Source organism: Petaurus breviceps, unplaced genomic scaffold (genome assembly GCF_028583685.1).
Source record: "Petaurus breviceps papuanus isolate PSGF00001 unplaced genomic scaffold, PetGlider_PUasm1.0 187, whole genome shotgun sequence".
In the NCBI taxonomy this organism is placed as follows: domain Eukaryota; kingdom Metazoa; phylum Chordata; class Mammalia; order Diprotodontia; family Petauridae; genus Petaurus; species Petaurus breviceps.
The window spans coordinates 26,381,023-26,396,307 of NW_027185799.1; the positions used below are offsets into that span (position 1 = coordinate 26,381,023).

The 15,285-nt window shown below is 40.4% G+C and overlaps 1 protein-coding gene and 1 pseudogene across 1 annotated transcript; one reads left to right on the forward strand and one right to left on the reverse strand.

The window, feature by feature from the left end:
* Positions 1-1,257: 1,257 nt before the first annotated feature.
* LOC138163133 (prorelaxin-like) lies at positions 1,258-14,733 on the forward strand. Its single transcript, XM_069090575.1, has 2 exons — positions 1,258-1,489; positions 13,306-14,733. The coding sequence occupies exons 1-2, from the start codon at positions 1,258-1,260 to the stop codon at positions 13,644-13,646; spliced, it is 573 nt and encodes a 190-aa protein (XP_068946676.1). The 3' UTR covers positions 13,647-14,733.
* Positions 5,450-8,676, reverse strand: LOC138163034 (kinesin-like protein KIF2A pseudogene; annotated as a pseudogene).
* Positions 14,734-15,285: the final 552 nt, after the last annotated feature.

Consider the following 15,285-nt stretch of genomic DNA (forward strand, 5'->3'; position numbering starts at 1 on the left):
TTTATGAATCCATATGGTACATACTATATACATATATACTATATTCACATACCTACATATATACGTGTGTGCATGAAGACTTTGGGAACAGAGAGAGAGAGAAGGCAGAGGCAGACATGTAACTAAGTATGTAGGACAAAATATACCTTTTCAGGATGGCATTGAGAAGGAAAGATACTCAATAAAGAAAACTTCTCTTCACATCGTCTTCTGCCCGAGATTCTAGGATCCCACCCACTACATATCTCTGGCAAGCAAATACAATGAATGTTAGGCATAGAAACTGCAATTCTGCACAGATACAAAATTCCCTTAGTATGCCCCTGAAATTGTCCACATAAATCAGTTGACAAGATGAGGAGCCCCAAGACAGTTTTTCTAAGAGAGAAGTGGAGTGAGTATCCACATTAGAAGTTTCCCATACTAAAGAAATCACGGGTCTGAAACGCCCCCCTACCACCCGCCAAGAGAAAAGGATGAAGAATGGAAGGAAAATAAGAAGCAATCATTTTTCTGCATTCATCACCGAAATTCACTAAAGTCACTATTTTCCCTTCCCGTTCTTCCAAAGAAAAGTCACTGAGCCTCCCAAACCAAGACGCTTAGCAGGAGGCTTGCAATGGGGACTGAAGTTATTTTGGTATAGAGCAAGAATGCTGGTTCTACGGTCCAAGAACCCGGGTTCGAAGGTCGCCTCTGGCGGCCTAATTTTTCCCGTCTGTAAAAATGAGGGGGATAGATTGGATAATCTTGAAGTTGTCTTCTAGCTCTAAACTGTGTGTGCGTGAGTGCGTGTGTGGTGGTGGTGGTGGTGGTGGTGGTGTGGGTGTGTGTGTGTGTGTGTGTGTGTCTATGCGCGCTTTTGAGACACAAGGGTCCACCAAGAGAAAGATGTGTAAAGAACAAGGAAGTTAGACTGGTCTGGACTGGGGAGGGAAGGGCTGGGGAACCGGGTGTGGGTTAAAGGGAGGAGAAAGGGGAGGGGAGAAGACAGAAGGGAGGAGGAGGGGGAGAGATACCTGTTGATTGTGGAGTTGATTAGGAGTGGGCAGGCTATAAAAAGTGGAAGAAGAGCGTCCAAGGGCAGGGAGAAGGCAGGGACAGGTAGCGGGAGAAAGCCTCCTGAGAGACTGACGGAGCGCAACCCTACCAGAAGCTCACGGGACCGAGAGGGAGCATTGACGGCCAGAGCTGGTTCTAGCCAAGCGGAACAGGCGGCAGGACACAGTTGGGAGCGTGCCACCGGACAGCGCAGGAATGCTGCTACATCTGCTCTTTTCCCACCTGTTGGGGGCCTGGCTGCTGCTGAGTTTCTTCCCCGAAGAGCTCAGAGCCCAGATGATCGATGACCGACCAATGAAGCTGTGCGGCCGCGTGTTTGCCCGGGCGGTGATCTCCATCTGCGGAAGGTCCCGTGGGAAGCGGATTTCCATGATACAGAGACCCCTACTACAGGAGCCGGAGCACATGTTCGTCTCCCGTGGAAATGGTGAGTACCCAGGCTTGGGTTCCAGGGATTTAGAACTGTAAGGGATCTTAGGGAGAGTGGTCCCTCTCTTAACCTCACTCCATTTTAAGGAAATCATAGGTCTAGGACTGGAATTGACTTCAGGGGCCATTTAGTCCAGCTCCCTCATTTTACAGATGAAGAAACTAAGACCCTGAAAATCTAAGTGGCCTGTAGAAAGTGTTCCGAGGAAGGATTTGAAGGCAGGTGCTCTGACTTCAAATTCAGTGCTTCATCCCCTGAACCATATTGGGAAGAGAATGATCCAGGTTCACAACGGGTGTAGTAGCAGAGCTGGTATTCCAACCATTGTCTTTTGATTTAGGAAACCCCAAATAATTTCTCCCCCAGTCTGCCCCCTTACTTTCTCTTCACATAGGACAAATACTATGTTAGCAGGGCTATGGAGTATAGTTACCATTAACACCTAACCTTCAGCTAAATCCTTTCTCTGATTCACAGAGTGGGAAGGAGTCACCTTCCCCAATTTCATTGTACTCAAAGTGCTTATATGACCATGCAAAAATATTAGACAGACCTCCCACTGGAGAATAAGAAACAGCATGGTAGAGGCTAGTCCCAGTTCTCTCCATTTGACTCTCTCTTCAGCTCCTTCAAAGCTGTTCGATTAACACCTGTTTGATTTTAGACTCAAGCTCAAGTAACACTCTAGAACCCAAAACAACTGTACAGGTCATCTAGTCCAGGCCTTCTTAAACTTTTTCCACTCTGCAACCCCTATCAATTCTTCTTAAACTGTGGATCTCAATCCTGATTCTTAACTTTTTTTTTTTTTGAGTCTTGGGCAGCTTTATCTGTCTGGAGAAACCAAAGGACCCCTTCTCAGACTAATAGTTTTAAATATTAATGCACAGGATTACAAAGGAAACCATTATATATATGTAATTATAATAAATTATGACTGCACCAGAGAGATGCAAAACAACAACAACAACAAAAAAAAAACTTTTGGAGTAAGGAGAGTCTATATCCAATAGTAGGTTTGAGAAAATGTATTTTGTTTTTTCTATGATGTGTTTCATTTAAAATGGCATCACTGGAGAAATGATACTTTCTATTTACAACTAATTTGGTTGGAATTCATCCTTTCTGACTATCAAGGGACAGGGTCAAGACGAGTGATGTCCTTGGTATGAAGGGATAGTTGTACAGTCTCTCTCTGTCTCTGTGTCTCTTTTTGTCTTTCTCTGTCTCTATGTTTCTGTCTCTCTCTTTCTCTCTCTGTGTCTCTCTGTCTGTCTCCCTGCCCCCAGCTTGTGCTTGGTCTCTCTATGTCTCCCTCTGTCTCCATCTCTGTTCTCTGTCTCTCTCCCTACCCCCACTCCTAGTGTGTCAGCAGTCTGGAAACTGGAAGGAGAGATCTGATAATATGTACTACACTGGGACCCTTATAGCTGTGCTTAGCCCTGTCTAACCTTAGAAAAAGCCCCTCATTAAGGATAGGAGTTTGAGGAATGGCTAGATCTTTGTATGTGGAGAGACTTGTGAGGAGGGGATGAGACTTTCCAACTCAGATAAACTTGTAAAAAAAATTTTCTGCCTCCATTTACACAGCCCCCTTCCCACAGTATAGGAGAGAGGAGACAGCTTAAAAAAAACTTAACTTTTGAGATGAATGAAAATCCCAAGAGACAGTTTTGGGGTAATAATCAATTTATTAATTAGTCTAGCTGATAGATTAATTGATAAATTGATGGTCAGTGGTTTCTCTCAGTAACCAAAGACATCCAATGGAGATACTGAATGCCTTATTATACTTTTGGAAAAGGGAGTGCCCCAACAGGTGAAAAATCAGTTCTGATTGGTGAACAATTAATGAGAGGGTAGACTTTCAAATGAGGAGGTGAGCTAGATGTTCTCAGCTCCTCCTGCTGAGAATGTGGCTTGCTCATGAAACTCAGTCACCTTCAGGAATTTGGATAAAGAAACCTATCTCTACCCAGACCACTCTGGTTGGCTTTCCCTTTCATGAACTGGGTCATCCTAAACTCCAACGGAGGGGAAGCTGTACAAAGGCATAGATTTACTGCTTTAGGGCAAAAATGTACCTAGATTAGATAATTTACCCTTTAAAATATTCCCAGAGGATCTGTGCAATCTCATCTATCAACAATGTCCTTCAGAGACTGATGGATTTACAGGTCCTGTTCCATAAATGAGGAAACAGAAAAAACCTTAATCCTAATTTAGTAATTGGTTATTAATATAATAGAAAATAATAACCTTTCATTTTCATCATTTTGAAATTATCTCACTTGATCCTCATAATATTCTTGTGATGTAGGTGGTATTCCCAATTTTACAGATGAGGAAACTGAGATAGTGACCTTCCATAGTCAGTGTTTGAAGCAAAATTTGAATTTAGGTCTTCCTGACTTCAAGTCGAGCACTCTATTCATTGAGCCATCTAGCTGCACCTGTGATTCCTGTCCTAAGATACTTAAAAGAATCCATCAGCTTTCAAAGATCATGATCATTCCTGAAATTTTAAAGAAGGCTGTGTAGTTATATAAAAAGAAGAAAAGGAGGGAACCTGGAAAGAAAGTCCTGTTAGCTTTATTTCCATATACAATTGATGTTAATCATAAAAATAAATTGTCTAATGCTTAGAAGTCACTGTAGTTGGAATGAAGCAATATACACAGCACAAAACTTTGGGAAAACATCTTTACAGATTAATATTATTATATTATATTATTTCTGGGGACCTTGAAGAAACTTTGAAATTTCCTTCAAAGGCAATTCAACTTACTGTCTCCCACTTCTTTAATTCTGTGCCCCGTTTGTCTATTTGCAGCATCTCACCAAGGTGTATGTCTTGACAGGTGAGCCCCAAAGGTCACCCATCTAACTGCATGCCATAATCCATATTTTAGAGATTCTTTGATCGTTATCCATTTGTTTTCCCTTCTTTGGATGGTTAGGTCAAATTCTTTTGAGTGGTTATAGATCTCTTCCAGAAGGTTCTGCAGCATTCTGAGGTTTGATGTGACCTGTACCACAACATCATTTAAAAAACATCAAACCCTGCCCCCTCCCACAAAAGGGATTACAAAAGCTTCTAAGTGCACAGAAAGGAAAGTGACAGGGAAAGAAAAGTTATTTCATTGAGGTTTATTTTTTTCAACTGAAGAAGATATAATTTGAAGTTTAGGGTTTTAGTTAGGAATTTATTCCTCATTTTCTATTTGTTGAGGTGGTGATTAAGTTTTTTCTTTAATATTTCATTTTATTTTTTTTACATTAGCCAACTTATGTATTTGTATTTTTTAAATAAAATGCTAAGGAAATTAAAACCATACTTTATTTAAAGTCATAATTTCAAATTATTTTCTTTTTACATATTTAAGATGAACTGATCCAGTGGCTTTGTCTACTGCCACAGATTTTAGTTCCATTCAGTGATATGGCATATTCTCTAAAATCACACACATTATTAAAAATATACCTACCATAAAGATAATTTACACTGACAAATAAGGAATGTCATTTATTAAGACTGTGCATCATCAAGAGGAAATTCAGGGTCAATAGTCTTGAGGCACAAAGCTGGAATGGGCGAACACAGCTGTCTCTAGGGCACAAAGCTGGAAGGGGTCAACACAGCTGTCTCTAGGAGAGGACAAGGTATATACAATCACTGATGAGGCATGCATGCAAACACAATTTAAAACTGCTCAATTGATTTTTGTAGGAAAATTGAACAGTTGAAATGAAATGCTGTGCCTTTTTTTTTTTCTTTAAAGAAAAGTTCACAGTCTTACTTCATTATAAAAAAAATTGGCAAGGATCTCCAAATGTGAGCTTCACAATTTGAGTAAATGAAACATTAAACAGAAATGCTTCTGAAATTCCTAGGTTGTTTGGTTGTGCTTCCTGGACAATTTTTAGACAAAAGAGTGCTTCACACAAATTGAAATGTCATTCTGGTGAAGAACAGGACATTTCCACAGACACTTTTAAAAAATTTTAAGTGTTGGAGCGGCTAGATGGTGAAGTGAATGAATAGAGCACCAGCTGCGGAGTCAGGAGAACCTGAGTTTGGATCCAGCCTCAAACACTTAACACTTACTGGCCGTGTGACTTTGGGCAAGTCACTGAACCCCAATTGCCCTGCCTTCCCCCCTCCAAAAAAAAAAGATTGCATGGCTCTGAGATGAATGTGTATTTGCAGATGTTTGACCAGAGGTTCTGCAACTGTTGCCTATTTCAGTTCACTTCAGGACATCTTCCATGAATTTAATCTCTGCTCTTGTAATCCTATAACTTGAATGTACTGCTTACCATCCTCTAACACTATCAATTTGGTCTTCCTATTAAGCAAGTCAAATAACTTTCCACTATAAATTTCAAAAAAGGCTGTGTATGCCTGAAGTTCTAACTTCTTATAGTTTGGTTTCTTTAGCATTAAAAAGACATCTAGAGTGAATAGAGCACTGGCCCTGGAGTCACACACTTAACACTTACTTGCTGTGTGACCTTGGGCAAGTCACTTAACCTCAATTGCCCTGCCTTCCCCCCTCCAAAAAAAAAAAAAGACATCTAGAGCTGCTAGCACATATATCCCTTTATATTAAAACAATCATGATCCTTTCCTGAAAAGTCATCACCCATATTGTGGGTTTTTCCACTGCCTGTTTTACCATAAGGAAAACATATGGCCATTCCCCTTTTAAATATGACTTCTACTAATGGTCTAGTAGTAAACCTATAAACCATTTCATTAGGAACTGAGTCATCAAAGGCATAATCAAAAGAAAACGTTTGGTTTTCTAGGTACCTCATTGGGTCCACTTTTGTTTTTGGTTTAGGTACCATCACATCTCTACTAGGGATTGAGATCACATCAAGGTCATTTATTACTGTTTCTTATTTTGTCGAGTGATTGTTGACTTAGACAAACACATATTCTGTGTTCATCAATAGGATCTGCTGTTGTAAGTGGTCTCTAATCCAAGCTTCCTCTAAAGTCTCTGATCATACACATGATTTCCTAATTTGGGTTTGTAGCATTAACAATTGTGGGCTCTTTCTTCTCTAAGTTCTTCTTGCTGTAGCCTCCTTTTCTCACGTTTTTCTTGCAATTTCTCTACTTCCTTCACACCCCTGGATTTTTAATGTGTGTTCTGTTGTGTAGAGGAAGACTGTTCAGAAAACTGACTAGGCTGTGAATGGGCAGAACCAGCCACCCTACTGTTGTTCTTGATAGGGGCTGCAGTCCAGTGATTCCTCACAATTTTATTTACTTTGGCTGAAGGGGTAGGAGCTGGAGGTGTTTGGGGGCTAGGTTTTATTTCTTCATTAGGTACAAGGTCAGGGTTAAGTGAAAAGATGTTCTCCAAATCGATCTCTTTACCTTTGTATTTTCTATCCATTGAACAATTACACTTTCATTATCTTCATTTAATGATGTTACTATAGCTTGATATATTTGATCTTCTTGTCTTTGTATCCTTTGTGCCTAGCACACATAAGGTGCTTAATAAATGCTTCTAGTTGATTTCACATCAAAGCCAACAGGCACCAAAGCATGTTGTGATTGTGATTGTTTGGAGGTTCTTCCAAGATATTCTGTCTCTCTGTCTCTGTTCTGTCTGTTTATGATTCTGTCTGTCTGTCTTACTGTCTCTCTGTCTCTGTCTCTGTTTCTGTCTGTCTCTGATTCTATCTCTCTTTCTCTCTCTGTCTCTGTCCTATGTCTCTGTCTCACTGTCTCTCGGTCTCTGTCTCTCTAAGCTGGGGAGGGAGAGGAAGGAAGGGGTCCTGGCAGAGGAGGAAGAGAGAGGGAGGATGGGGAGCAGGAGATGCTGAGGTAAATTGAAGGCGGTGGGTCCAGACTACACCCTCAGGGGCTGTGGCAACAGCAAGAGACTGAGGTGGAGCTGGGCGGCCTCTGCCAGGGGCCCATGGGGAAGGTCCAAGCTGCCAGGATCTAATGGGATAAAACTGTTACTGAGTTTTAATAAAAATTATAAGGAGAAAGTATGCTCGCATGTGAGTAAGGACCAGCACCTAGTCTGGGAGAAGCAGGTTAGAAATTTAAGGCAAATACAGATTTCCTGGAGGTGTATTACTGGTCTTTACTAGAATAGAGGCTGTATTCAGATAACTACACAAAGACCCAAAGTACTTGCAAGTGAGGAGTATGTCAATAAGCTAAAAAAGAAAGCTGGAATCTTTAGCTACTCAATGTACCTGGATTTCTTACCCGTGCACAGTTTATAGGGATTTCATTGGTATAAGGAAGTCCCAGACGGGAAGCTCTATCAGGTGCAAGACTACACCTTTTGAGCAGTTTATTGTTTTAGAGAGTTTTCTGAGCCCTGGTCATACAGCCAATATGTCAGAGGAGGCAGGGGGTGGAGGGGTGGGAGGGAGGGTGGCTAGGTGGTTCAGTGAATAGAGCACTGGCCCTGGAGTCAGGAAGACCTGAGTTCAAATGTGGCCTCAGACACTTGACACACTTACTAGCCGTATGACTTTGGACAAGTCACTTAACCTCAATCCCCCCCCCCCCAAAGCAAAAAAAATGTCAGAGGAGGGACTTGAAACCAAGTCTCCAAGCCCACTCTCTATTTTCTACAATACTGTGCATCTGGTATCATTTATTTATGCCTTCATAAATTCCTGCTACTTGTAAGTACATTTTTGTACTTAACAGAATTCACCTGAGAGTGTGTTGCTATCAATACCTAAAGAGCGACAGGAGAGATGAGTTGTCTTTGTTCCTCCAGCTATAGCAAAAGGCAAAGTTCCAAAGGCATAAGAGTGTCCTTAATAAAAGTTGAATCATTACAAAGCTATTGCATTAGACATTTCAGGTACACCCTTATTTGCTGCTAACCTCACACAGAGTAGAAAAAATCCCTAGTTATATTACTAAATTAAAGCTTAGCCTATATTCTCCCTTCTTCACCAGGTCCTTTCCAGCCTTTCCAAGACTAAGTGATTCTCCTCTGGGAACCTGCCACTTTGAGGGCACATGTGGTCGTCTAGGTCTTCATGTATGGCCCAAATACTGGATCCAAACTTCAAAGAACAAATCCTCCTAATGAAAGGATTTGTTCTGTAAAACTTGGACTAGGTCAAAATGCCATACCCAAGGACCTAGAAAGTCACACGTGACTTCGAGGCTGCAGATTCCTCATCACTGCTACCTATATTGTGATAAACAGGGAAGGCAAGAAGGATATGTCTTATACCTCCTCCTATCCCTAGCATAATCTCTTGAACACAGTTGATGCTCAATTAATATTTATCATTGGTGCTCATGATATTAATGGAAGGTAGACAGGAGAGTTCAGCCTATTTTTAATCAATTAATCAAAGGTTTACTATAGTCTAGGCCAGGGGTGGGGAACCTGTCGCTTTCTAGGTCCTTGGGTGTGGCCTTTTGAGTGAGTCCAAGTATTACAGAACAAATCCTTTCATTGAGGGGATTTGTTCTGTGAAGTTTGGATTCAGTCAAAGTACTGCACTTGAGGACCTAGAGGGCCACATGTGCCCTTGAGGCTGCAGGGTTCCCCATGCCTGGTCTAGTCACAGCTAAGGGCTGGGGATACAGAGAATTGTGGTCCCTGCCCTCAACAAGCATACACTCTAATTGGAGGGACTAGTGACTTTAAGACAAAGTGATTGTATATGGAAGGGAGAAATAAGCATATTTAATATGACTGTGTAAATACATGGTATAAGTATACAGTGGATGGGGGCCAGGGGTCCACCCTACATTGGCTCCTTTTAAGAGGGAGAAGCAAGGTTAGAAAAGTTAAGGAAGATGAAATCCCTGCCAAGGCCACCAGATGGCACTCGGAGCTTGAGCTACTCCAGCAGCCTTCTGCCCAGGCAGAAGCAGGATTTAACCCCAGCCAAACCCGAAGTCCTTGGGCACAGGCAAGGGTGGCCTCTGAGAGAATCCTGCAACTTCCAGCTTTTCCTGATAGTGCCACGGTCCGGGTTTCTCCCCAGTCTAAGGGTATGAATACATCCCTGGCTGTAATCTATAATTTCTTTATGCATGCTCATCTTCTGTCTCATTGGGATTCTAATTTTCTTCCCAATTTGTAGGTGCGTAGATTCAAAAGATAGAAGGGCTCTCAGAAACTATCTAGTTCAAGTCTTTCATTTTACAGAGAAGGAAACTGAGGACTGGGGAGATTAAGTGGTTCACTCCAGGTCATATAGGTAGTAAGGGCCACAACTAGGATTTGAACCCAAATCCTTTGACTCCTAAGTCAGGATTCTTTATACTTCTGTGATACCTCAGCCTGTATGTCTCTTTGATGATCAATTTAAAATGAAAGGGAAAGTAAAGGGTTACCAAAATTAGGTGTTACAGTAGGATTTTAAATTGGAAACATGAATACATAGATACAATAAGGTGTTTCTAATTCAAACTAATTGGGGGAGAAAAGCTCAGTCTGAATCAGTAAAATGTCTGAATTATAAAGCATTACAAATAAAATATAGTTTCAGTAAGTTAAAGGACAGTTAAACTACTCTAATAAAATGTTGCCTAGAAAAGGACCTTAATGGGCTAACTTTAATGACTAGATTAAAATATTTCTAATTAGCCCAACTTTTAAAGTGCTTAAAAAAGCTTTTCTTAGGTAGTTTATATGCATTTACAGTATTAATTTGCTGGGGGACTTCTTAAAATAGAAAGTAGAGGTACAAAGGGAAAGCTAGGTGGCACAGGGGAGTGCTGGACCTGGAGTCAGGAAGACTCCTGAGTTCAAATCTGGCCTTAGACACTTACTGTGTGACCTTGGGCAAGTCACTTAACCCTGTTTACCTCAACTTCCTCATTGGTGAAAATGAATTGGAGGGGCGGCCAGGTAGCACAGCAAGTAAGAGCACAGGCTCCAGTGTCGGGATGACCTGGGGATCAAATCCAGGCTCAGACACTTAGTACCACACCCAGAAATAACTGGCCATGTAACCTTGAGCAAGTTACTTAGCCCTGATTGCTTTTAAAAAATAAAAAGAAAGAAAGAAAAAAGAAAAAAAAGAAAATGAATTGAAGGAAATGGCAAACCACTCTAGCATCTTTGCCAAGAACACTCCAAATGGGGTCATGAAGAGTTGGACATGATGGATCAAAAGAGTACAAACTTTGGCCTAATTACTGAGTCTCTTGCACATTCCAAATTAATGGACCTCAAATTAATGAGGTTTTATTGTGGTAAAAACATTTAAAATTTTTTTTTACAAGATGGTCCTTTGAATTCTGACTAGATAGAATCCCACTGGAATATTTTGTTCTCTTGTTGAAAGCAGAATTTATGTGGCATGTTCTTGGAGTGGATCCAGAAGAAAACAATGTCTTTGATGAAAGAGTGAGAAAAGAAAGCCTACAAGTAAAAGCTTCAGAAATTAAAATCATTTGACTTGGAGCAAAGTTGTATGGGATTAGCTTGAAGTATATTATGAAGGATGGAGGATGGTTATGTTTCGTCTTTGTTAGGTGGGAACCAGAGATAATGAGCTAAAGCTACAGCATAACAGATTTAGGTTAGATTTAAGGGGGGCAGCTAGGTGGCACAGTGAATAGAGCACTGGCCCTGGAGTCAGGAGGACCTAAGTTCAAATCCGACCTCAGACACTTAACACTTACTAGCTGTGTGACCTTGGGCAAGACACTTAACTCTAGTTGCCCTGCCCTCCCCCCTCCAAAAAATAATAAACCAACCAACCAGATTTAAGGAAGAATTTTATGACAACGAAGGCTGAACATTAGAATGGGTTACTGAGAAAAACTGGGAAATCTTTCTTTAGAAGGCTAATAAAAATCAGGATAGATTCATATTTGTCAGGAATGGTTTAAGATCTGGGGTCTGGGGCAGCAAACTAATGCATTTCTCTCTCAGCCCAAAAAACCCCATCTTTCTATGCCTTACCATCAACCACTTTGGATTTTGGTTGGAGAAAAGGAAGTTAGTCATGGAGGAAGACCAGCAATCCAGCCACAAAACTTGGAAACTGGACCAGCCACCACGTTGTAGTCTTGGGGTGCCACAGTTTCTCCTCTGTGGAGCAGAAAGCCTTCTCTGCCCAAGTCAAGTGCACAGGTGTTTATCAAGCATTTACTATTCTCCAAGCAATGGGGATACAAAACAATACCTGCCCTCAAGGAGCTTACAGTTCAATGGCAGAGGCCACATGCAAACAACTGCGTTTTATGTATATTTATAGAAAATTTGAAGTGACTATCACGTAGTAGTAATTACATGAGATGAGATTTAAGGGAAATAGGACTGTTCTCTGTCTGAATAAACTTCCTGCATGTGATCATAGTAACCTAAGATAGTATTCAGAATCCAAATTTTGTTTTAGAAGGAAAATGTAATACAGCTAATTCAGTCACCTATTAGGGCATTAATCAGTATGTGAATCAACTGTCATTCATATTACTTTTTCTCTCTTGGAAGTTTCTCTGACTGCCAAGCAAATTTGGCACCTTCTATTGCAAATGTGAATGCACTTAGAAAAAACAAACAAATCAACCAGCCCAAGGTAGTGTATAACTTATGAAGCTAACACTGGAACAAATGCGAGGCCTTTGAGGACAGAGACTACTCCTTTTTTTTTTGCTTTTTTTGGAGGGGGAATGCAGGGCAATTGGGGTTAAGTGACTTGCCCAAGGTCATGCGGCTAATGAGTGTTAAGTGTCTGAGGCTGAATTTGAACTCAGGGCCTCCTGACTCCAGGGCCAGGCTCTGTTCACTGTGCCACCTAGCTGTCCCCAGAGACTACTTCTTACAGATTTCTGTGTCTTCCACAGAACCTCATATAATACCTAAACCAGAAATTGCCAAACTGTGATCCGTGGTGACCTCACAGGGGAATGGTTGGATATTCAAATTTCTCAAACTAACTACTTAGTAAACAGACTGTTAGTATTTATTTTGGCCTAAGGGTATCATGAAAAAATTACTGAGATACTAAGTGCACCTTGAACAGAAAAAGTGTAGGATCCTTTGGGCTAGACAATAGAAGATGCCCATGTAATCCATTCCAAAAATATAAAGTATTTGAGGACCAATATTCCACATTATCTTTATCATCAATACCCTTCATCAACATGGATCATGAAGTTATCTACAAATTCCTATGATTTACCTTGTATTGTTATTTCTCCTAAAAAAAAAAAAGGACAAGTTCTGTACAGGCTGTTCCTGACTTTTAAAAAGCACTCATTTAGAAGGCTAAATAAAACATAGCATGAGGGAACTGGGAGGGTTGGGGAGGAGGAGGGAGGAGATGAAAAGGGAGATGAATTGTGCCAAGGATATCATTATTTACAGTACCTTAAGGAGCCTAACTTAAAATAAGACAAAATGTTGCTCATCTCGTTTTATTTTTTATTATTCTGGCTAACAAAAATGCTTCCTTAACCCCTCCTCCACTCCACCCCACCTAGGTTTTTAAAACTTTGACTGATTTGCTGTTGTCAAGTTGTTTTTCACTTGCATCTGACTGTCGTTTGGGATTTTCTTGGCAGAGATACTGGAGTGGTTTGCCATTTCATCTGGCTAATTTTACAGATGAGGAACTGAGGCACACAGGGTTAAGTGACTTGCCCAAGGTCACACAGCTAGGAAGTGTATGAGGCCAGATTTGAACTCAGGAAGATGAGAGGTTCCAAGCCCACTGAGCTAACCACCGTACCACCTAGCTGCCCCTTGACTGACTTAGGTTGATGTAAAAATGTTTCCCACTCCATGACTTTTTTCTCTCTTACCTAACAGAATCTTTCTCATTCTTTATTCACACAGATGTGGAAAATGGAAAGTTGGATCCAGAGGTCATTCCTGGTTGGAAGGAGGGGCAGATTCCTCAGCTGAACCGAGGCCGAGACTTGCTAAAGAATATGCTTAGTCTACATGCTCACACTGAAGACTCCACCCCCACAATAGAAGACTTCATGATGGGTTCTGAAGAATCCAAGGAAACTGTTGAGAAAAACAAAAATGAAATCAAAGCCACCAATCCTTTGGAACAATCTGACTTCGCGCTGGGGACACATCCCCGGAAAAAGAGAGGCTTGCCCACTTCTCTATCAGAAAAATGTTGTCACATGTCTTGTACCAGAAATGAAATTGCTAGACTGTGCTGAGAGGAAGAAATGGAATATCTCTACTTTATACACATTCTCAGGCAGGCACAACATATTGAGCTTACATGAAAAATCACTTTAATTACTTTGCCTTTTTTCCCCTGTGGTCTGTAAGAATATGGTAGTTTATGTGATGGAGGCTTTTTTTAAAAATTGCTAATTTTTAATCTCTTAAGGTAAATTATCCTTTCTCTTCTGCTACCAGTATAATTACATGAATTGGATTTTTTTATTTCATCGTTAATATTTTGTTATAGTAAATAAAGTATTTCTCACTTCAACCAAGCTTGTTAACTTATTTCATAGAGAACCTAGTGTCATGTCATGTACTGATAAACCATAAATGGTTTTTAATGTCATAATTCTCTTAGGTCATATCTAGATAGAATAAACCAACTTGAGATTTTTCTTCAGTTCATTCAGTATTTTTTATTGTTGTGATTAAATATTTCTGGGCAGTTCATCTCATTGGTTATGGAGATTATTCAGTTTAAACATTAGATATCCCCAAACACAAGTTCAGTTTCCCAGATAAAGGCCTCATATCTCAAATATATTAAGAACTTTGTCAAAGTGATAGGAATATGAGCCATTTCCCAATTGATAAACAGTTGAAGGATATGAATAGGTAGTTTTCCAATGAAGAAATCAAACCCATTTACAGTCACATGAAAAAATACTCTAAATCATTATTAGTTAGAAAAATGCAAATTAAAGCAACCTTGAGATATCATTTTATATTTTTTATATCATGAACCATATTGGTTAAAATGATTGAAGGTTAAAGCAACAGATATTGGAAGGAACGTGGAACAATCGGTACACAAATTCATTGTTAGTTTGGCAACTTTTCAAACCTGTGTCCTTTTTATCTTGTAAAATCAGGGATGTACAAATGGGCAAAAAGAAAAACCATGAACAGACTTGACCAAGCATGAGCAGTGACGAGTACCATTAACAACTAGGTAAGCATGTGAATTTAATATAGCCAAGCCAGAACTCATTATCTTTCCCTTTAAATCTATACAAATTTCTTTATTTTTATACAGGGCACCATCATCCTTCCATTCCTTCTGGTTCACAACTTTGGAATCAACCTCAATGCTTCAGTCTCTCTCTTAACACCCCCCCCCCCAATTTCCCCCACCCCCACTGTGTCCAATCAGTAACCATCTCTTACCTGTGCTCATGTTCAGTCAGTAGACATGTCCTATCTGTGCTCATTTCCTTCCCTCTAATCAGTTGGTCACCATCCTAGTTCAAGTTTTCATGATCTTTCACCTGGATTATTGTGATAGCCTCCAAATAGAACTCCCCTCTCTCAACTATTCTTCATACAGATGTCAAAATAATCTTCCTAAAACACAAGTCTGACTTTGTTACTTTCCTGTTCCAGAACTTTCAGGTGTTCCTCCTTACTGCTAAGATAAAATACAGACTGCTCAGCTTGGAATTTAAAGCCAATTACAATCTGGCTCCAGCTTCCTTTCCTGACTTTTTTTTTTTTTGCCTTTTGAACGGCAATTGGGATTAAGTAACTTGCCCAAGGTTACATGGCTAGTTTTTGTGTGTGGGTGTTGTGTCTGAGGCTGGAACTGAACTCAGGTCCTCCTGACTCTGGGCCAGCGCTTTACTCAAT

Bases quoted from the DNA above. Each gene is read 5' to 3' on its own strand.
- LOC138163133 (XM_069090575.1), top strand. From the start codon at position 1,258: ATGCTGCTACATCTGCTCTTTTCCCACCTGTTGGGGGCCTGGCTGCTG. The intron at 1,490-13,305 runs GTGAGTACCCAG...TTATTCACACAG, and splicing joins GTTCGTCTCCCGTGGAAATG to ATGTGGAAAATGGAAAGTTG.